Raw genomic sequence first — 21870 nt, 5'->3', positions numbered from 1 at the left:
TACTAATTGTCTATTAATTAAAATGTCAATGAATAATCTCCTCTCCTGTGAGACTTTCTCTTTAGCAATATCTACCTTTAAGGCTTTTCAAAAGTGCTACTTTGTTAACGCTTTCAACAACACCCACGTGAGCCATAAATTTTTAACTTACCCAGTTCTTCTCTTGGATTTAAAGAAATTGTTTCCACATATATGTATGACTTCAATTTTTCTTTTTCCACTACTTGTGTATCTAGTGTTACAGCCTTCTTCAGGGCCAGAATTTCATATGTGATAAACAAAGAGCCCCTTAAAAAGAAACAGGAAAATTCAAAAAGAAATACATTAAATGAAAAGAATGAACTAAGCGTTTAGCAGAAAATTTAGTATAAGATTGCCACCCATTAGATTTTCCTCTTGTCAACCCAGAAAATTAAGGTCTAAATCTATTTCATTCCAAGCCCTGCATTTACCAAAATTCTGGGGCTAGCCCAGCCTGATCCACATTTAATCTAACTTGAGCCTAGCAGGTAAAGGCCTAAAAGAAGCAGCAGCATGGTCTAGTGGAAGGAACAGCATCCTGGGAGTCAGAGGACCTGGGCTCTAATCCCAGCTCTGCCAACTGCTTGCCGTGTGATTTTGAGTAAGTCAGTTAACTTGCCTCAGTTTCCTTAACTGTAAAATGGGGATTAAAAGCTTGTTCTCCCTCCTACTTAAACTGTGATCCTGATGCAGGGCAGGGACTGTGTCCAACTTAATTAACTTGTACCCACCCCATTGCTTAGAACAGTGTTTGATACACAGTGAGCACTTAATACTATTGGAAAAAAAAAGAAACCTTGCTACAATCCTCTAGAATTTAAACTCTTTGTAGACAGGGATCTTGTCTACCAACTGTCTTGTATTCTACTTTCCCAAGTGATTAGTACAAGATTCTGAACAAGGTAAATGTTCAATAAATGTCACTGATATGTCACAAAGTGAGCCCGTTGTTGGGTAGGGACTGTCTCTATATGTTGCCAACTTGTACTTCCCAGCACTTAGTATAGTGCTCTGCACACAGTAAGGACTCAATAAATACGATTGAATGAATGAATGAATGAATGAATGCAAGTCCATAAACTAAAAGGGGGCAACATCTTTAGTATTGCTATCACTCCTTTATTTTCACCACATCTCTAGAGGGTACAAAAATGGCAACTTTTCCAAAGTTAAAATTACATGCTAAAAGAATGAGGGGCTCACCTACTGTCATATGGAATCCGGCCTACACAATTTGCTGATTTATCCCAGCACATGGAAACCCTGTCTTTCAACACTACATTCAATCACTGCTGGTAAACCAATGCTCTCTCTGCCGCCTCCTCCCCTCACCCACCTTACTCCACACCTCCCCCGCCACCCCCATGGGTTTTCCAGCCCCCACCTCCCACACCCTAAACTTGAACCCCTCTCCTCAATCCAGTTCTTTTTATTCTTTCTTATAACTGTAGTGACAATAATGATGGTATTTGTTAAGCACTTACTATGTGTGAAGCACTGTTCTAAGCACTGGGGGGAATAAAAGATGATCAGGTTGTCCCACATGGGGCTCACAGTCTTAATTCCCATTTTCCAGATGAGAGAACTGAGGCCCAGAAAATTTAAGTAGCTTGCTCAAGGTCACCCAGATGACAAGTGGTGAAACCGGATTTGAACCATGACCTCTGACTCCCAAGCCTGGGCTCTTTCCACTGAGCCCCATTGCTTCTCTAGTGATGGCAGTGGCCTCCCCATTTCCCCTCTCTAGTTTACTGGACCACCTACTCCAGTCAAAGCCTTGGGGCTGAGGTAGGATGTGAGGATGGGAATGTATGGCTGGCACAGTTTGAATTGTAGGGCCCACTCTCCTCCCAAGATACAGCTGACAACCTATCTGCCTATCCCCAAACCCACAGCTTTAGCCAGGATGAGGAAGTCATTATCATAATCATTATCATAATCATCAGTGGTACTTATGGAATGTTTACAACATCCAGAGCACTGTGCTAAATGCTTGGGAGCATACACAACAGGCTGCAAAGAGGAAAGGGAAGATGGGACAAGTGAGGGTCAGCAGGTATCACTATGGGTAGTTTTTTTATTTTAATGAGTTTAATTGTGTGTAGTATACATGGATAAATGTTCTCCCTCATACAACCATTCTTAAATATTACATTCTTAAGGAACAGTAGCTCAATTGTATCAGGTGGAATGCCTGTACCTATTTTCTCCTTCCTGATCAATCAATCAATCAATCGGTGGTATTTACTGAGTGCTTACTATGTGCACAGCACTGCTCTAAGCTCTTGGGAGAGTACAATACAAGAGAATTAGCAGACACGGTCCCTGCCCATAATGAGCTTACCATTCATTAAATGTTTTACCTAATAGCTATAAACAAAATTACATGGACTACAACAGTTAGCATTTAGAAGTTGTAATTAAGTGTATAGAGTATATTTGTTAATTTGTGCCATAAGATCTAAACTCTGCATTTTTTTTGCCTTTATCTAAAAATGGGCATTGGCAATTAAAACTTCAAAATAGCAAAGCATGTTTAGGCCTGTGATTTGCATCCACTGAGGTAGTAGGCCTTCAGATTTAGTACAGCCTATTAAACAGATACCCAGTAGTCAACACTTACCCTAAAAAACATGATCCTGTAAGCTTTGCAATATTTCCTTCAAAAACAAAAAAGTGCATACATTAGGTTTGGAAAAAAACTCAACAAAAGACATGGAAAAAGCACATGATCAAGTATAAGCATATCACAGATAATACACATAAGATATGATCAGTAGAACTGTGGCTTGTAAAAGCCTTGACAAATCATCTATTTCAGTCCACTCACACTATATGTGACCTTTAGAAACATTAAAAAAAAATCAAAAATACTCCAAGAAACATAGTATTTTAAATGCTACTGAAGGTGCCTACAGTGGCCTGGTTTTTCCTCTCCTCCTCTTCACCCTACTGCCCCCCCCCGCCCCCCCCCCACTTTCCTTATGCCCTTTCCCTCCCCACAGCATTTGCATATATTTGTACATATATATTACTCTATTTTATTTGTACATATTTACTATATTTTATTAATGATGTGTATATAGCTATAATTCTATTTATTCTGATGGTACTGACATCTATCTACTTGTTTTGTTTTGTTTTGCTGTCTGTCTCCCCCTTCTAGACTGTGAGCCCATTGTTAGGTAGAGACCATCTCTATATGTTCTCGATTTGTACTTCCCAAGCACTTACTATAGTGCTCTGCACAGTAAGCACTCAAAAAATACGATTGAATGAAAGAATGAATGGTATCAGGTCACTTTTTGCAGATTGAGTAAACTCCTAATGGATACAGACTACACATTTGGCAACAATAAGGTCTGAGCCAGCAGGAAAATGCCTTTTTTATAACAGTGCTAAGTGCTTAGTACAGTGCTCTGCACAGCATAAGCACTCAATAAATATGATTGAATGAATGAATATAACTACTTACGGATATCTTTCCACTGGAGATCGCTTTTGGAAGAGGAAGTAGAGCTTCCTATTCTTCTACAACAAATAGTGCAATAAGCTGCCAGGGACATTCTGGGCCTAGATAGGAAAAGGCACTGAAATAAATGAAGCATTCTATCACCTCTTGTCATCCTAATCTGATATCCTCATCAGGAGAGTGAAACCTCCTTGGTTTTGGTAAATATGTGAAGTTTGATTCTTCCACATCAACAAAGATCTTCTTGCCAACAGCCTCTATTCCATCCTAATCCCCCTCAACCTCTCAGCTACCTTCGACACTTCCTACCACCCCCATCTCCCGGAAACATTATCTAACCTCGGCTCTGCTGACACTGTCCATCCGTTTGTCTGTCCATCCACCCATCCATATTTATTGAGCACTTATTGAGCATTTATTGAGTATGTGCACAACACTGTACTAAGCTCTTGGGAGAGTACACTATAACAATAAACAGACACTCCTGGTTCTCCTCTCTCATGCTCAGTCTCTTTCTCATTCTCTTGATCATTTTGAGTCTATTTCACAGGCTCCTCCTCTGCCTCCCACCTCCTAACTGTGGCTCAGTTCCAGGTTCCCTTCTATTCTCCATCCACACCTACTCCCTTGGAGAACTCGCTTTCCCACTAGACTGTTCTCTCCCTCTAGACTGTAAACTCATTGTAGTCATGGAACATGTCTGCCAACTCTGTTATATTGTACTCTGTTATACTGTAGAGAAGCACTGTGGCTCAGTGGAAAGAGCAGGGGCTTGGGAGTCAGAGGTCATGGGTTCAAATCCCAGCTCTGCCGCTTGTCAGCTGTGTGACTTTCGGCAAGTCACTTAACTTCTCTGTGCCTCATTACCTCATCTGTAAAATAGGGATTAAGATTGTGAGCCCCACAAGGGACAACCTGATCACTTTGTACCCTCCCCAGCGCTTAGAACAGTGCTTTGCACATAGTAAACCCTTAACAAATACCAAAATTATTATTATTATTATTACTCTCCCAAGTGCTCCATACAGTGCTTTGCACACAGTAAGTACTCAATCAGTACAACTGAATACTCAGTTCTTCCAAGCACATGCTTTTGCAACGTGTTTTGTCTAGAACACTGGTAGGGAATCAGGGATTGCTCGCCAAACAGCACCAGCCTGTTTGGAAATAAGATGATGCTGTGTCGGGAGAAATGGTTTGCCAGCAAGCTTTCCAAAACGTGGAATTTTGTAACCGCATTTTCAGCTGTGCCTTAGGAAAACTGGGAGTACGGATACACAGTAATACATAAATAACTAATTGAAGGAACATATCCAGGGAGACAACTATCCAAAGACTAGTCCACTAACAGCAATTAGTTGTTAGTTTTATTATTCATGACTAAAAGAGAAAATCCTAAGGAAGTATGAAAGAGCAACTGAGCACAGAAATCAAATGCATTTATTGAGCAGTTACTGTGTGTAGAGCACTGAACTAGGCACTTGGGAGAGTACAATAAAACAGAGTTGGTAGGCACATTCCCTGGCCACAATGAGCTTATAGTCTAGAGGGTTTAGAAATAGCAAAAAGTGTTAAAGAAGTCCAGAATGCAGGCAAGCTATGACAAAATGTGACTGAGTGTGTTAAGATACGGGTTAATATCTCTGGGGGAAAATAATCCAAAGAATATCACATGAGAAATGCTTAGAAGGCAATCAGGATTAAATAGTGGTCAGTTTACGACATTAGGTATTAATATGCTATGCGGGTAAAAAAGGGCAATGCTAATTTGGGTACAGTACAAACAGCCTCCCTGTCAAACAGAGAAGTGTTAGCTCCTTTCAAGTTATTTGCGACTGATCCTACCTTCACACTTGAATCAACAGGAAACAGGCCAGAAAAGTGGAAAACATGCAGAGGAAAGTCTTCAAGTGTGTAGTACAAGGGCTACAATCTAGTGGGGAAGACAGATGTCAAAAATTACAGGCAAGGGAGAACAAAAGAGTAAAAGGATATATATGCTGTAGGAGAGGGGTGAATACCAAAGTGCTTAGGGAGTATGGATTTAAGTGCACTGGTGAAGCAAAAGGAAGGGAGAATAGGGTGGGAGGATGAGAGATTAATCAGGGAAGACTTCCTGGAGAGGTGATTTTAGTAGGCCTTTGAAGATGGGGAAATGAACGGGGAGGGAGGGCATGAGTAGGTTCCAACAAACACTACTGATTATTATGGACTGAGGAGAAGCATGGCCTAGTGGAAAAAGCACACCGGGCCTGGGAATCAGAGGACTTGGGTTCTAATCCTGGTTCTACCACGTAACTGCTGTGTGACCCTGGGCAAGTCACCTGACTTCCCTGTGCCTCAGTTTCCTTAACTGTAAAATGGACAGTCAATACCTGTTCTCCCTCTGACTTAGACCATGAGCCCCAAGTCGGACAAGGACTGTGATCCAACCTGATTAAATTTTACCTACCCCAGAGCTTAGGACAGTGCTTGACACACAGTAGGCACTTAACAAGTATTATTATTATGCCACACCCAAATTGTTTTTGAAGCAGATGGACCAGAGGAAAGGGAAATGATCATAATTACACAAGATGTTTTAGCCCAAATTAATATACTAGACATAAACAAATCAGACATAAACAAAAGTTCAGAAGGAAGTTGCATTCCACCTTATTGGACAACCAATATGGGAGAGGGGAACATGTTGAATCGCAAGGAGCCTGACATTCTGCTCCTCTACCCCACTTCTAGACTGTGAGCCTGTTGTTGGGTAGGGACCATCTCTATATGTCACCAACTTGTACTTCCCAAGCGCTTAGTATAGTGCTCTGCACACAGGAAGCGTTCAATAAATACGATTGAATGAATGAATGAATCCACAGATCTTTGCTTTTTTGCCTTAATGTTTGATTTCATCTCTTCTTATGTGTTTGATGCCAGCCCCCTCCCCATTTTAGAGTTTCAGATTGTAAGCATCCCCCCTCATATCGAGCAGAGCACTGCTCTCCGCACCTACAAAGACCTACTAAGATCACATCTCCTTCAAGAAGCCTACTTTAAGCCCTCACTTCTCCTAGTTGTCTTCCCCTCTGCATCGTCTATGCACTTGTTAATGGTACTTGTTAAGTATGTTCTATGTGCCAAGCACAGCACTGGGCTCTGGGGTAGATATAAGATAATTAAGTTGGACACAGTCCCTGACCACATGGGGCTTACAGTTTAAGTGGAGGGAACGGGAGAGATAGGAATTATTCCCCATTTTACAGAAGAGGAAACTGAGGCACAGTAAAGTTACATAACTTCCCCAAGCTCACACAGGAGACAAGTGGCAGAGGTAGGATTAGAACCAATGACCTTTAACTTCCAGGCCTTTGGTCTTTCCCAAACTCTTAGTACAGTATTCTGCACATGGTAAGTGCCAGAATGAATGTAAGTGTCAGAAAGCTCTTCCAAGTGATGCAATGGTACAAAGGGGCTGCATAATATGCAGAAAAACCTTATAAAGCTCATTGTAAAACAGTAGCACCAATTTGATCAGGGGCATAATAACTGGGTGTGGGTGGGTCTGGGAGACATGGGGCAGGGAGAAGATCAGAAGCAGCATGGCCAAGTGGACAGAGTGCAGGCCCGGGAGTCAGAAGGGCCTGGGTTCTAACCCGGCTCCACCATGTGTCTGCTGTATGACCTTGGGCAAGTCACTTCACTTCTCTGGGCCTCAGTTACCTCATCTATAAAATGGGGATTAAGAGTGTGAGCCATGTGGGGGACTGGGACTGTGCCAACTTAATTACCTTGTATCCATAATTTATTTATTTACTCATTCATTCGTATTTATTGAGTGCTTACCATGTTATAATTATAACATTACAATGTTAACATCTAATATAATTATAACATTAATATCTAAGATAATAATATTATAATTATTATAACATTTATATTAATGTCTGTCTCTCCCTCTATACTGTGGGCTCGTTGTGGGCAGGGAATATGTCTGATCAATCAATCAATCAATTGTATTTATTGAGCGCTTACTGTGTGCAGAGCACTGTACTAAGCGCTTGGGAAGTACAAGTTGGCAACATATAGAGACAGTCCCTACCCAACAGTGGGCTCACAGCCCAGAAGGGGGAGACAGAGAACAAAACCAAACATACTAACAAAATAAAATAAATAGAATAGATAGGTACAAGTAAAATAAATAGAGTAATAAATATGTACAAACATATATACATATATACAGGTGCTGTGGGGAAGGGAAGAAGGTAAGATGCGGAGGATGGAGAGGGGGACGAGGGGGAGAGGAAGGAAGGGGCTCAGTCTGGGAAGGCCTCCTGGAGGAGATGAGCTCTCAGTAGGGCCTTGAAGGGAGAAAGAGAGCTAACTTGGCGGATGGGCAGAGGGAGGGCATTCCAGGCCCGGGGGAGGTCGTGGGCCGGGGGTCGATGGCGGGGCAGGAAGGCTAGGTAGGTGCGAATGAGGTTGTCGTTAATGTAACTTGGTGATAACAAGGGCCTTTTTCCCGGGGGGGTTGCGGGGGGGGGGGCGGGGGGAGTCAGTCAGGACCTGACCGGGAAGGGGGCTTGGGGGGCACTATAAGGAAGGTCACTTAAGTGGGTGGGGGTGGAAGCAGGGGGCGTCTATGGCAGCGCTCGGAGGAGAGGAGCCTTCCGGGAGCAGCGGGGGCCACGCGGTGTGATGTTATATTGTACTCTCCCAAGCTCTTAGTATAGTGCTTTGCACACAGTGAACACTCAATAACTATGATTATTATTAATAATAATTATCTACCCCAGCGCTTAGAACAGTGCTTGTCACATAGGTAAGCGCTTAGCAAGTACCACCATTAATATTATCATTATTAGCTAGCCATCGCCCAGCAATCCGCCCCTCATTCCTCCCCGATGTCGTCCCCCAAGGAAGGGCACGTCATTCATTTCATTCATTCAATCGTATTTATTGAGCGCTTCCTGTGTGCACAGCACTGTACTAAGCACTTGGGAAGTACAAGTCGGCAACATGTTGGGACGGTCCCTCCCCAACAACTGGCTCACAGTCTAGAAGGGGGTGACGGACAAAAAAACCCCAAGTAGACAGGTGTCAATATCATTAGAATAGATAGAATTATAGCTATATACATATTAATGAAAGAGTATTTTTTACTCTAAGTCAAGCGCTTAGTGCAGTGCTTTGCACACAGTAAAAGCTCAATAAATGAGAAGCAGTGTGGCTTGGTGGAAAGAGCCCGGGGTTGGGAGTCAGAGGTCATGGATTCTAATCCCTGCTCCGCCGCTTGTCAGCTGTGTGACCTTGGGCAAGTCACTTCACTTCTCAAGGCCTCAGTCCCCTCATCTGTCAAATGGGGATGAAGCCTGCGCGCCCCATGTGGGCGCCTGACGACCATGTATCTCCCCCAGCGCTTGGCACGGAGAAAGCGCTTAACAATCAATCGTATTTATTGAGCATTTACTGTGTGCAGAGCACTGTACTATGCGCTTGGGAAGTACAAGTTGGCAACATATAGAGACAGTTCCTACCCAACAGTGGGCTCACAGTCACACCCTACTGAGAGCTCACCTACTCCAGGAGGCCTTTCCAGACTGAGCCCCTTCCTTCCTCTCCCCCTCGTCCCCCTAACCACCCCATCTTACCTCCTTCCCTTCCCCACAGCACCTGTATATATGTTTGTACATATTTGTTACTCTATTTACTTATTTATTTTACTTGTACATATCTATTCTATTTATTTTATTTTGTTAGTATGTTTGGTTTTGTTCTCTGTCTCCCCCTTATAGACTGTGAGCCCACTGTTGGGTAGGGACTGTCTCTCTATGTTGCCAACTTGTACTTCCCAAGCGCTTAGTACAGTGCTCTGCACACAGTAAGTGCTCAATAAATACGATTGATGATGATGGTAAAAACAAATGTCATCTTAACAAATGTCATCATCATCATAAATGAAATCGGCTGAATCAGACTCCAACCCACTAAGCTTGTATCTCCCTCAGCAATAATAATGCTGTTTTTTAGGTGCTCACTATGTGCCACGCACTGCTCTAAACGCTGGGGGGAGATACAGGGCAATCAGGTTGTCCCACGTGGGGCTCACAGTCGTCATGCCCATCTTCCAGATGAGGCCCAGAAAAGCGAGGTGACTTGCCCAAGGTCACACAGCAGACAATAGGCAGGGGTGGGATTCGAACCCAGGCCCCCTGGCTCCCAAGCCGGGGCTCTTTCCACTAAGCCACGCGGCTTCCCGGTACGGGGCTTAGCACCTAATGGGCACTTAACAAATCCCTTAATGAGGACGCCCCGTGACCTCTCACCTGTCAAATTCGCGGGGCTCCCCGGCGCTCACCCAACCGCGGGCACGTGACCCGCCGCGCGCGCGTGCGCGCTCTGCTCTTCCTCATCCCTTCGGCGAGCCCCGCCCCGGCGCATGCGCAGTCCGGCGGCGCCCAGACGGGAGAGAGGCTGCTGGGCGGCGGGGTAGGTAAGCGGGGCCGCTGGGAGGGGGGAGGCGGTCCGGAGAGGGAGAGACGGACCGCGGGGGGGAAGGAGAGAGAGAAGTGTGTGTGTGTGTGTGTGTGTTGGGGGAGCTAGACCGCACCAGGATGGAGGGAGGGGCCGTGTCGAGCGTAACCCCCCCAAACCAAGCCCCCTTGCCCGGCTGCTGCTGATGGTTCCGGCACCCCTTCCCCACAGCGCTTGTACATATTTATTACTTTATTTCATTTGCACCTATTTAGCACTGTATTTTATTAGTGGTGCGTTTGTAGCTATAATTCTATTTTATTCTGATGGGACTGACGCCTGTCTACTTGTTTTGTTCCGTTGTCTGTCCCCCCCCTTCTGGACTGTGAGCCCGCTGTTCGTTCATTCCGTCGTATTTGTTGCACAATGCTCTGCACTCCGTATCGTCATCATCAGTCGTATTTATTGAGCGCTTACTATGTACAGAGCACTGTACTAAGCGCTTGGGAAGTACAAATTGGCAACATATAGAGACAGTCCCTACCCAACAGTGGGCTCACAGTCTAAAAGGGGAAGACAGAGAACCAAACCGAACATACTAACAAAATAAAATAAATAGAGTAGATATGTACAAGTAAAATAAAAATAGAGTAATAAATATGTACAAACATATATACATATAGCGCTCAATGAATGACTGACGGGTGGGGGGGGCTGTCCACGCATGCGCAAACCCATTGGCCTGACCAGGCCACCACCACCGTCATCATCTTCATCATTCATTCATTCTATCGTATTTATAATAATAATAATAATAATAATGGCGTTTATTAAGCGCTTACTATGCGCAAAGCACTGTTCTAAGCGCTGCGGAGGTTACAAGGTGATCAGGTTGTCCCATATGGGGCTCACAGTCTTAATCCCCATTTTACAGATGAGGGAACTGAGGCCCAGAGAAGTGAAGTGATTTGCCCAAAGTCACACAGCTGACAAGTGGCGGAGCCGGGGTTTGAACCCATGACCTCTGACTCCAAAGCCCGGGCTCTTTCCACTGTGCCACACTGCTTCTCCATTTATTGAGCGCTGACTGTGTGCAGAGCACTGTGCTAAGCGCTTGGGAAGTACAAGTCGGCATCATATAGAGACGGTCCCTACCCAACAACGGGCTCACAGGCTAGAAGGGGGAGACAGACAACAAAACAAAACAGGTGTCAATACCGTCAGAAACAGGGGGCACCGTTGTGGGGTAGGGAGTGTCTCTGTTGCCGATTTGTACTTTCGAAGCGCGTAGTACAGTGCTCTGCACACAGCGCTCAAGAAATACAATGGAATGGAAGATGATGACGGTGATGGCGGTGGTCTGGTCAGGCTGCTGGGTTTGCTAATGCGTGGGCACCCCTCCCCCCCACCCGTCAGTCAATCAATCAATCGTATTTATTGAGCGCTTACTGTGTGCAGAGCACTGTACTAAGCGCTTGGGAAGTACAAGTTGGCAACACATAGAGACGGGCCCTACCACAGTGGGCTCACAGTCTAGAAGGGGGAGACAGAGAACAAAACAAAAAATATTAACAAAATAAAATAAATAGAATAGATATGTACAAATAAAATAAATGGAGTAATAAATATGTACAAACATATATACAGGGGCTGTGGGCAAGGGAAGGAGGTAAGGCGGGGGGTGGAGAGGGGGAAGAGAGGGAGAGGAAGGAGGGGGCTCAGTCTGGGAAGGCCTCCTGGAGGAGGTGAGCTCTCAGTAGGACCTGGAAGGGAGGAAGAGAGCTAGGATGGTGGATGTGTGCAGGGAGGGCATTCCAGGCCAGGGGGATGACGTGGGCCGGGGGTCTATGGTGGGACAGGCGAGAACGAGGCACGGTGAGGAGATTAGTGGCAGAGGAGCGGAGGGTGCGGGCTGGGCTGTAGAAGGAGAGAAGGGAGGTGAGGTAGGAGGGGGCGAGGTGTAGGAGAGCCTTGAAGCCGAAGGTGAGGAGTTTCTGCCTGATGCATAGGTTGATTGGTAGCCACTGGAGATTTTTGAGGAGGGGAGTAACGTGCCCAGAGTGTTTCTGGACAAAGACAATCCGGGCAGCGGCATGAAGTGTGGATTGAAGTAGGGAGAGACAAGAGGATGGGAGATCAGAGAGGAGGCTGATACAGTAGTCCAGATGGGATAGGATGAGAGCTTGAACGAGCAGGGTAGTGGTTTGGATGGAGAGGAAAGGGCAGATCTTGGCAATGTTGCGGAGCTGAGACCGGCAGGTTTTGGTGACGGCTTGGATGTGAGGGGTGAACGAGAGAGCGGAGTCGAGGATGACACCAAGGTTGCGGGCTTGTGAGACAGGAAGGATGGTAGTGCCGTCAACAGTGATGGGAAAGTCAGGGAGAGGGCAGGGTTTGGGAGGGAAGACAAGGAGTTCAGTCTTGGACATATTGAGTTTTAGGTGGCGGGCAGACATCCAGTTGGAGATGTCCTGAAGGCAGGAGGAGATGCGATCCTGGAGGGAGGGGAGAGAGCAGGGGCAGAGATGTAGATCTGGGTGTCATCAGCGTAGAGATGATAGTTGAAGCCGTGGGAGCGAATGAGGTCACCAAGGGAGTGAGTATAGATCGAGAACAGAAGGGGACCAAGAACTGAACCTTGAGAAACCCCCACAGTAAGGGGATGGGAAGGGGAGGAGGAGCCTGCAAAAGAGACTGAGAATGAACGACCGGAGAGATAAGAGGAGAACCAGGAGAGGACGGAGTCAGTGAAGCCAAGGTTGGATAGTGTGTTGGGGAGAAGGGGGTGGTGCACAGTGTCGAAGGCAGCTGAGAGGTCGAGGAGGATTAGGATAGAGTATGAGCCGTAGGATTTGGCAAGCAGGAGGTCATTGGTGACCATTGAGAGGGCAGTTTCCGTGGAATGTAGGGGATGGAAGCCAGACTGGAGGCGGTCGAGGAGAGAGTTGGTGTTGAGGAATTCGAAGCAGCGCATGTAGACAACTCGTTCAAGGAGTTTGGAAAGGAATGGTAGGAGGGAGATGGGGCGATAACTAGAAGGTGAAGTGGGGTCGAGAGGGTTTTTTTAGGATGGGAGAGACATGGGCATGTTTGAAGGCAGCGGGGAAGGAACCAGTGGAGAGTGAGCGGTTAAAGATGAAAGTTGAGGGGAGAAGGGGTGGAGCGAGAGATTTCATGAGATGAGAGGGAATGGGGTCAGAAGCACAGGTGGCCGGAGTAGCACTTGAGAGGAGGGAGGAGAGCTCCTCTGAGGATACTGCTGGGAAGGTTGGGAGAGTAGCAGAGAGTGTTGAGAGCCGGGGGATTGGAAAAGGGCGGGGGAGTGACTTTGGGGAGGTCAGACCTGATGGATTTAATTTTATTAATAAAGTAGGAGGCCAGATCGTTGGGGGTGAGGGAAGGAGGACGGGGAGGAACCGGGGGCCTGAGAAGGGAGTTGAATGTACGGAAGAGCTGACGGGGATGATGGGCATGGCTGTCAATAAGGGAGGAGAAATAGTTTTCTCTGACAGAGGAGAGGGCTGAGTTAAGGCAGGAAAGGATAAACTTGAAGTGAACGAGGTTGGCATGGTGTTTAGACTTTCGCCAGCAGCATTCGGCAGCTCAAGCATAAGAGCGAAGGAGGCGGACAGTGGCAGTGATCCAGGGCTGCGGGTTAGTGGTACCAGAGTGGTGAAGGGAAAGGGGAGCAAGTGAGTCTAGCTGAGTAGAAAGGGTAGAGTTGAGAGCAGTAATCTGATCATCAAGATTGGGTAGAGAGGAGAGGGAGGTGAGGTGGGGTGTGAGGCGCTCAGATAGATGGATGGGGTCAAGAGAGCGGAGATCTCTGAGGGAGTAATATGGATTTACAGGGGAAAGGAGTGTGAGTGAGGAGGCAGGTGAGAAGATTATGATCAGAGAGAGAGATTTCAGAGTTGGTGAGGGTGGAGACAGTGCAGCGGTAGGAGATGATGAGGTCGAGGGTATGACCAAGTTGGTGAGTGGGCGAGGTGGGGTGGAGCAAGAGGTTGGCAGCGTCAAGGAGAGATAGAAGGCGGGCGGCAGAGGAGTCACTAGGGATATCCATGTGGATGTTGAAGTCTCCGAGGATCAGAGTGGGCATGGAAAAGGAGAGAAGGAAGGTGAGGAAGGGGTTAAAATCGTTAAAGAAGTCGGAGGTGGGGCCGGGGGGCCGGTAGATGAGAATCTGGAGGGGGTGATAGGAATAATGTGGGCTTGAAGGGAAGGAAAAGGAAGGGGGAGGAGGGATGGTGTCATGCATTAAGCCCTTACGGAATGCAGAGCATTGTGCAATGCGCTTGGAAAGTACGATTCGCCAGTCCCCCGCCCATCCCCCAAAAGAGCTGGAATGGAGATGATAATAATAATAGTCTCTCTCTTCTAGACTGTGAGCCCGTTGTTGGGTAGGGATTGTCTCTATCTTTTGCCGAATTGTACTTTCCAAGCGCTTAGTACAGTGCTCTGCACATAGAAAGCGCTCAATAAATATGAATGAATGAATGAATAATGATGGTATTTAAGTGCTTACTATGTGCCTAGCACTGTTCTAAGCGCTGGGAGAGATACAAGGTAATCAGGTTGCCCCCCGTGGGGCTCACAATCTTTATCCCCATTATACAGATGAGGGAACTGAGGCACAGAGAAGTGAAGTGACTTGCCCTAGGTCACACAGCTAAGTGGTAGAGTAAGAATTAGAACCCGTGACCTCTGACTCCCAAACCCGGGCTCCTTCCACTGAGCCATGCTGTTCTAGACCATGAGCCCGTTGTGGGGGAGGGATTGTCTCTATCTGTTTGTGAAATGTGTTTCCAAGCTCTTATTCCAGTGCTCACCATCTGCCAGGCACTGTACTAATGTCACTGTTTATTGTGGTGGTGTACTGTATTGTGGTAGTGGATAAAGCATGGGCCTGGGAGTCAGGAGGTTATGGTTCTAATCCTGCCTTTGGCACTAGTCTGCTGTGTTATCTTGGGCAAGTCACTTAACTTCTCTGTGCCTCTGTGACCTCAACTGTAAAATGGGGATTAAGACTGTGAGCCCCAAGTGGGACAACCTGATAATCTTGTATCTACCGCAGAGCTTAGAACAGTGCTTGGTACATAGTAAGCACTTAACAAAACACTATCATCATTATTATTATTATTATTACAAAATGGGGAGTGAGTCTGTGAGCCCTACGTGGGACAAGGACTGTGGCCAACCCAATTTGCTTGTATCCACCCCGGCGCTTAGTACAGTGCCTAGCACATAGTAAACCCTTAACAAATATCACGCTTATCATTATTATTACAGGGCTCTGCGCACAGCAAGCTCTTAATCTTATTTATTGAGCACTTTGTGCAGAGCATTGTACTAAGCACTTGGGAGAGTACAATGCAACACAACCCAGACACATTTCCTGCCCACAATGAGCTTACAGTCTGGGGTAGGAAGAGACAGGCATTAATGAAAATAAATAAATTACAGATCTGTACATAGGTGCTGTTGGGATGGAAGGGGGAAAGATCAAAGGGAGCAAGTCAGGGAAATGCAGAAGGGAGTGGGAGAAGAGGAAGGGGGACATAGTCAGGGAAGGCCTCCTGGAGGAGATGTGCCTTCAGTGAGGCTTTGGAGAGTAAATAGATCTTGGACTGTTAATATGAAAAGACTGCACTTCCCTTGGGGAACAGTTTGGATTTACTAGGATTTTGTTTCAAAAATGCTTAAAGGAACATGTGGGGTTTTCAAAGCTAAGTTTGTGTATTGTTCTTTTTGGTCACTTATGCTGATGTGCAGAGGAAAGTTTTGCTTCTGCTTTGCAACTGAAACGATTTTGGCAATTTCTAGGTGAAACAGCTTGGCAATCAAGGTGTTTGTGTATATGTGTAAGAGTGTGAGCCCTATGTGGGATGGGGACTGTGTCCAGACTGACTAACTTGGATCTACCCCAGTGCTTAGAACAGGGCTTGGCACTCAAGTATCATTATTATTATTTTTAATATTATTACATATATATATATAAAAACTCCAAATTGGGACTTTATTTCCCAGTTATCCATGTTAGTAATTATGTCATAAGTTGAAAATGACATAATGATTTTTGATTGATATTTTCACTATGCTAAACTTTATTTCATGCTTATTTTCCCCAAAGTACAATTGAAAGTTGGAGAAAGTGATCGAAATAACTTCATTTGAGTTAATCTCCTCTTTATTGTCATTAGACTGAATCCAGTCTTCCAAACTGGGAGAAAATGGTGAACGTCCTAAAAGGAGTGCTTATTGAATGGTTAGTAGTTTTCTTGGTATATTCTCTTCACTTCCAAATTCTAATTCTTCTTTTCATGTCTAAATTTATTTGAAAAGCTTGAGACTAAATCCTGCCTGCTTTTTCTCTCCACCCCATTTTCCAGATCCACCTCTTTCTCTCCATGAAAGTGGCTACCATCCTGGTGTGGGCACTGAACATACTGTAGCAGCATCCTCACTTGTTTTGGCTCACCCCCCCAAGACTCTCTCCATCATAGTTTAGCTCTCTAAAACATCACAAAGCTTACAGCCCTCCACTCATAAAAAAGAAGTTCAATGGGTGCTAATATAACAATTACTGCAAAAATACAAATTGTCCATTCTGTGGTGTTTCCAGTGACAATGCATGGATCCAGAAGCTGGACAGTGAAAAAACAGGATAGAGCATCATCAGTTCTTTTGAAATATGGTATTGGGGAAGGCTTTTACGAATACTGTGGACTGCCCAAAAAGCGAACAAATGGGTTTTGGAGCAAAGTAAGCCAATGCAGTCTTTGGAAGGCCAAATGACTTGACTTAGATAAGCATATTTTGGACACATCATCAGGAGGACTCATTCTCTGGAGAAGACACTAATGCTAGGAAAAGTCCAGGGAAAACATGGAAGAGGCAGACCAGTAACTAGGCGCATAGAAACCATAGCAATGATAACGGAAGACCCATTAGCAAGATTACGGATTTTGGAAGCAAATAGGACATTCTGGAGAAAATATATCCATAGAGTCTCTGTGAATTGGAATTGACTCACCAGCATTTGCTGATAATAGCTGCTCCCTTTTTTCCCATGCTGTTGATCCAGTGGAAAGACTACTGTTAATCAGATCAGGATTCTAGCGTCAGTTCTATCTTTAGACTGTAAATTCCTGATGGCAGGGACTTTGTCTACCAATTCTGTTGTACTGTACTCTCCCAAGTGCTTATTTCAGTGCTGTGTTCATGGTAGGTGCTCAGTAAATGCCATCGATTGATCAAAAGTTGGCTAACTGTATCTTCCTTCTGTCTAGAACTCCACCCTCTCCTCTATCCCCCCCAGAAACGCCACATCACAGCTCTCCATTTTATCAAAGCCTTATTGAAAACCCACCATCAGGAGGCATTTCCAAATATATCTCCTCCTTCCCAAGTTGCCAATCCTCTTGAGTCCTCTCCATCTATCCTTAGTGCTTATACTTTTTTTCCCCATTTATCCTGTTATAATTCAGCTACCAACAGTTGTCATCTCTCTTGTTCCCACTGTGTATAATTTATCTCTATGTCACTTTCCCCTGTTAGATTGTAAACCTCACAAGGACAGAGACTGTCTTCTGCATTTATCGTATTCCCCCAAGAGCTACTACAACATAAGTACCATTGGTTAAGGCCGTTACATTTGTCTGGAGTAATTCTTGTTAGTGAATTTCATCACAGGTGAAGTGAACTCAACTATCTACCTGGAAAACTGAAATCTATACATTATCTCTAGTCTGTATCAGAAAGTATTCATCATTTAGCTGGATGTCAACCCAAAGGATCACATCATTCAACACACAGTAATTGCTCAATCAATACCACTGATTGATTGATACCAATACTTATGCACTCAATTTACCTTTCATGTCCTTTCAACCCAGCTCAGTGCCTGACCCCACAATCTGCCATTTGTCAGTTGTCTTAGAGCTGGGGATTATTTCTTTCCGCTCTCAGCTAAATGTGATTATTTGCTCAACACACATAGCTGTGAATGGGGGAGTTAAAGAAATTTCTTCCTTCCCCACAAAGAAAAGTCGCTTGGTTGGAATTGGGTATTTTCCCTCTCCCATTCTGAAAGATGTATTCTCTGGATTTTTAATTTTCCAGTCTGGTATCCCACAGTTGTCATCATCATCATCAGTAATATTTATTGAGCACCTACCCTGTGCCAAGCATTGTGCTATCTATACAGGGGACTGCAGTAAAATTGAAATGAAGGCCATGCCCCTCACAAGTGTTTTCAGTCTAATTGGTCTTTTCAGCAATTGGTAAAATTCTTTATTCTTTGGGTAACAGGCAGTGGGGAAGCCAAGCAACAACTCAGCACAATCTGTTCAGTGTAAGATAGCTTCCGGCCAAGATGGAAAGTCTCTAAGGATGTGTTGATTGCCAATTCATCTGGTATTTTATAACTTCCAAAGTGTGTCTAGTCGTCCACCACTGTTGATTTTTTTTGGTCAGGAAATAGACCTGCTTGCAGTCAACAGGACAGTCCAAATTTTAAAACACACATCTGGACATGCAAATTAACTTGAGACAACGTCAAATTCAAGTTAAGGCTGGGAGAGATTCTGAGAACAAAATATGTGAGAGAAAACACTTAGAATCTTGGGAAGAATGAGGGAGTAGAAGTGTGGAAGAGTGTGCAGGGATTTTCTCTGATTGTTGCTGAACTGTACTTCCCAAGCACTTAGTACGGTGCTTTGCACACAGCGCTCAATAAATAGGATTGAATGAATAAACTCCTCATCTGGAGAGAGTTGAACAATTTTTCTCAATCTCTCCCCTCTATGGGGTGCAGAAGGAGAGAGTAGCAGTCTAAGGGAGGAGCTGCTTAGCTTCACAACTTCCATCTCTGCTTTCAACCCTTTATATCACCAATTCCCCCTTTCGCGCCTAGATTTCTTACTCTTGTAACCCAAATTCTGAGTAAAATGAACTCCAAACTTTTTGACCCTCACACCGCAGATAGAACTTGGCCCCATTATTTTCCTGTTTTTGAGATGGAATGATAATCATGATTCTGGATTTGCAGTGACTTGCACTGTACTTGTTTATCGCTGCTAACTGAAGCTGCTAACAACTATTTCTGAGACCAAAACTTAACTCACAAGATTGATTTATTCAATTATCATTTTTAAAAAATCCCGAAAGATAGTGAGGAAATTCTCCCAGAAAAATGATAGTAATAAAATTTCTAATACCAACTCTGCCACTTGTCTCCTGGGTAACCTTGGGCAAGTCATTTTAACTCTTCTGTGCCTCAGCTTCCTCATTTGTAAAATGGGGATTCAATCCTCTTCCCTTCTGCAAAGACTGAGTCCCATGTGGGACAAGCACTGTGTCCGACCTGATTATCTTGTATAATAATAATAATAATGATGATGGTGTTAAGCGCTTACTATGTGCTAGGCATGGTACTAAGCACCGGGGTAGGTGCAAACCAGTCAGGTTGGACACAGCCCCTGTCCCACGTGGGGCTCACAATCTCGATCCCATTTTACATATGAGGGAGGCCCAGAGAAACTAAGTGATTCGCCCAAGGGCACACAGGAGGTAAGTGGCTACCCTACTGTTTAATGCAATGTCTGGCATGTAGTAAGCGTTTAACAAATACCACTTGAAAAAAAATCAGTACCATCTATCTACACATAGTAGGCACTCAATAAATATGATTGATAGTAATTTGCATTTATCCACATAAACCTTACGATCAGCTTAATGTGAGAACTTGTGTATTTTGCTGTCTGTAATGTGTCAGTTGTAACAGTGAGGCGGGCTCTGTTTAATCTCCACAGCGACCCAGCCATGAAGCAGTTTCTGCTATACTTGGACGAGTCGAATGCCTTGGGCAAGAAGTTCATCATACAAGATTTAGATGACACCCATGTCTTTGTATTAGCAGAGTTGGTTAACCTCCTCCAGGAGCGAGTGGGCGAGCTAATGGACCAAAACTCTTTTCCTATTACCCAGAAGTGAAAAAGACAGGAAGATGGGAGTCGGGCCATGTAGAAATGTGGAAATTGTAGAACAAGCATGGCGCTTATTGCCCCAGAGTCTGGGTGTGATGTGATGTAGGGAGTTGCTTTGGGATGATCACCCAGAGCTGATTCCTGCAAAAATGTTCTGTTTCTTTGATCTACTTAATGGTTCTGTTTTGTTGGCAAAATATGACCTTGAATAAAAAGGAACTTTTCCAATAATTGGCCTAGATTTGCATTTCTGTCCACAGTATTAAAAATAAATTAAGAACAGACTTGGATATGCTCATTCCAGCTCACCAATCAATCAATCATATTTATTGAGCGCTTACTGTGTGCAGAGCACTGTACTAAGTGCTTCGGAAGTACAAGTTGGCAACATATAGAGACGGTCCCTACCCAACAGTGGGCTCACAGTCTAGAAGGGGGAGACAGAGAACAAAACAAATATTAACAAAATAAAATAAATAGAATAGATATGTACAAATAAAATAGAGTAATAAATACGTACAAACATATATACAGGGGCCGTGGGGAAGGGAAGGAGGTAAGATGGGATGGACAGGGGAATGAGGGGGAGAGGAAGGAGGGGGCTCAGTCAGGGAAGGCCTCCTGGAGGAGGTGAGCTCTCAGTAGGGCCTTGAAGGGAGGAAGAGAGCTAGCTTGGTGGATGTTGGGAGGGAGGGCATTCCAGGCCAGGGGGATGACGTGGGCCCGGGGTCTATGGCGGGACAGGCGAGCATGAGGCACGGTGAGGAGATTAGCGGCAGAGGAGCGGAGGGTGCAGGCTGGGCTGTAGAAGGAGAGAAGGGAAGTGAGGTAGGAGGGGGCGAGGTGATGGAGAGCCTTGAAGCCGAGGGTGAGGAGTTCCTGATGCGTAGGTTGATTGGTAGCCACTGGAGATTTTTGAGGAGGGGAATAACATGCCCAGAGCGTTTCTGGATAAAGACAATCCGGGCAGCAGCATGAAGTATGGATTGAAGTGGGGAGAGACACGAGGATGTGAGGTCAGAGAGAAGGCTGATGCAGTAGTCCAGACGGGACAGGATGAGAGCTTGAACGAGCAGGGTAGTGGTTTGGATGGAGAGGAATGGGCGGATATTGGCAAAGTTGTGGAGCTGAGACCGGCAGATTTTGGTGACGGCTTGGATGTGAGGGGTGAATGAGAGAGCAGAGTCGAGGATGACACCAACTTTGCGGGCTTGTGAGACAGGAAGGATGGTAGTGCCGTCAACAGTGATGGGAAAGTCAGGGAGAGGGCAGGGTTTGGGAGGGAAGACAAGGAGTTCAGTCTTGGACATGTTTAGTTTTAGGTGGCTGGCAGACATCCGGATGGAGATGTCCTGAAGGCAGGAGGAGATGCGAGCCTGGAGGGAGGGCGAGAGAGCAGGGGCAGAGATGTAGATTTGGGTGTCATCAGCGTAGAGAAAAGTTAGAGCTGCTCCAATTGGACCGTGTAGGCTCATTTTCCATGTTAAGAAATTGTCCAGTTTTATCAGGAGATATCTTTGAAAATTCTATAGTGTTTTGTCAGGATTTCAATTTCTAACCTGTTCGACAAAAGCACAACAGAGATGTTCTTGTTCTTCACTAAATCCTGGTTGACCAACTCAATGTTCAATGAGATGTTATTCTTCTCTCACTCAACTGATAGAAAACAACTAAGAGATTTATGCAGCACATCACACCAACATTTTAAAAGTCAATAAAATAGCTAAATAAAATAAAAACTAAAAGTAAAACACAACTACAGGCAGTACAATAAGCAATAAAATAGTTCAAAATAAAAATACTAAAATCACTAACATAAAATCATTCATTGATTCAATCGTATTTATTGAGCGCTTACTGTGTGCAGAACACTGTACTAAGCGCTTGGGAAGTACAAGTTGGAAACATATAGAGATGGTCCCTACCCAA

At 44.9% G+C, this 21870-nt stretch overlaps 2 protein-coding genes across 4 annotated transcripts in view; one reads left to right on the top strand and one right to left on the bottom strand.

The window, feature by feature from the left end:
• Positions 1 to 9881, bottom strand: part of SERAC1 (serine active site containing 1) — a 66381-nt gene extending 56500 nt beyond the window's left edge. The window contains exons 1-5 of one of the 2 annotated variants that reach the window (XM_038765729.1): positions 9805 to 9853; positions 5339 to 5426; positions 3497 to 3594; positions 2645 to 2681; positions 152 to 288 (exon numbers count right to left, since the gene is read on the bottom strand). In XM_038765729.1, coding sequence (XP_038621657.1) covers positions 152 to 288; positions 2645 to 2681; positions 3497 to 3587 — 265 coding nt within the window. In that variant the 5' untranslated portion in view covers positions 3588 to 3594; positions 5339 to 5426; positions 9805 to 9853. Of the gene's footprint in view, positions 1 to 151; positions 289 to 2644; positions 2682 to 3496; positions 3595 to 5338; positions 5427 to 9804 lie in introns of both variants that reach the window. The other variant, XM_038765721.1, reaches the window with a different exon arrangement.
• A 25-nt stretch (positions 9882 to 9906) lies between these two features.
• Positions 9907 to 20172, top strand: GTF2H5 (general transcription factor IIH subunit 5). Of its 2 annotated transcripts, none has more exons than XM_038765701.1 (3): positions 9907 to 9971; positions 16156 to 16220; positions 19768 to 20172. In XM_038765701.1, the coding sequence occupies exons 2-3, from the start codon at positions 16186 to 16188 to the stop codon at positions 19946 to 19948; spliced, it is 216 nt and encodes a 71-aa protein (XP_038621629.1). In that variant the 5' UTR covers positions 9907 to 9971; positions 16156 to 16185; the 3' UTR covers positions 19949 to 20172. The 2 variants fall into 2 exon arrangements, with proteins under 2 accessions (XP_038621629.1, XP_038621639.1); XM_038765711.1 differs by having other exon boundaries at positions 9929 to 9967.
• Positions 20173 to 21870: the final 1698 nt, after the last annotated feature.

Source organism: Tachyglossus aculeatus, chromosome 2, assembly GCF_015852505.1.
Source record: "Tachyglossus aculeatus isolate mTacAcu1 chromosome 2, mTacAcu1.pri, whole genome shotgun sequence".
Taxonomy (NCBI): Eukaryota; Metazoa; Chordata; class Mammalia; order Monotremata; family Tachyglossidae; genus Tachyglossus; species Tachyglossus aculeatus.
Note: the sequence above shows the minus strand (reverse complement) of the source record. Positions and strands in the feature narration are given on the sequence as shown.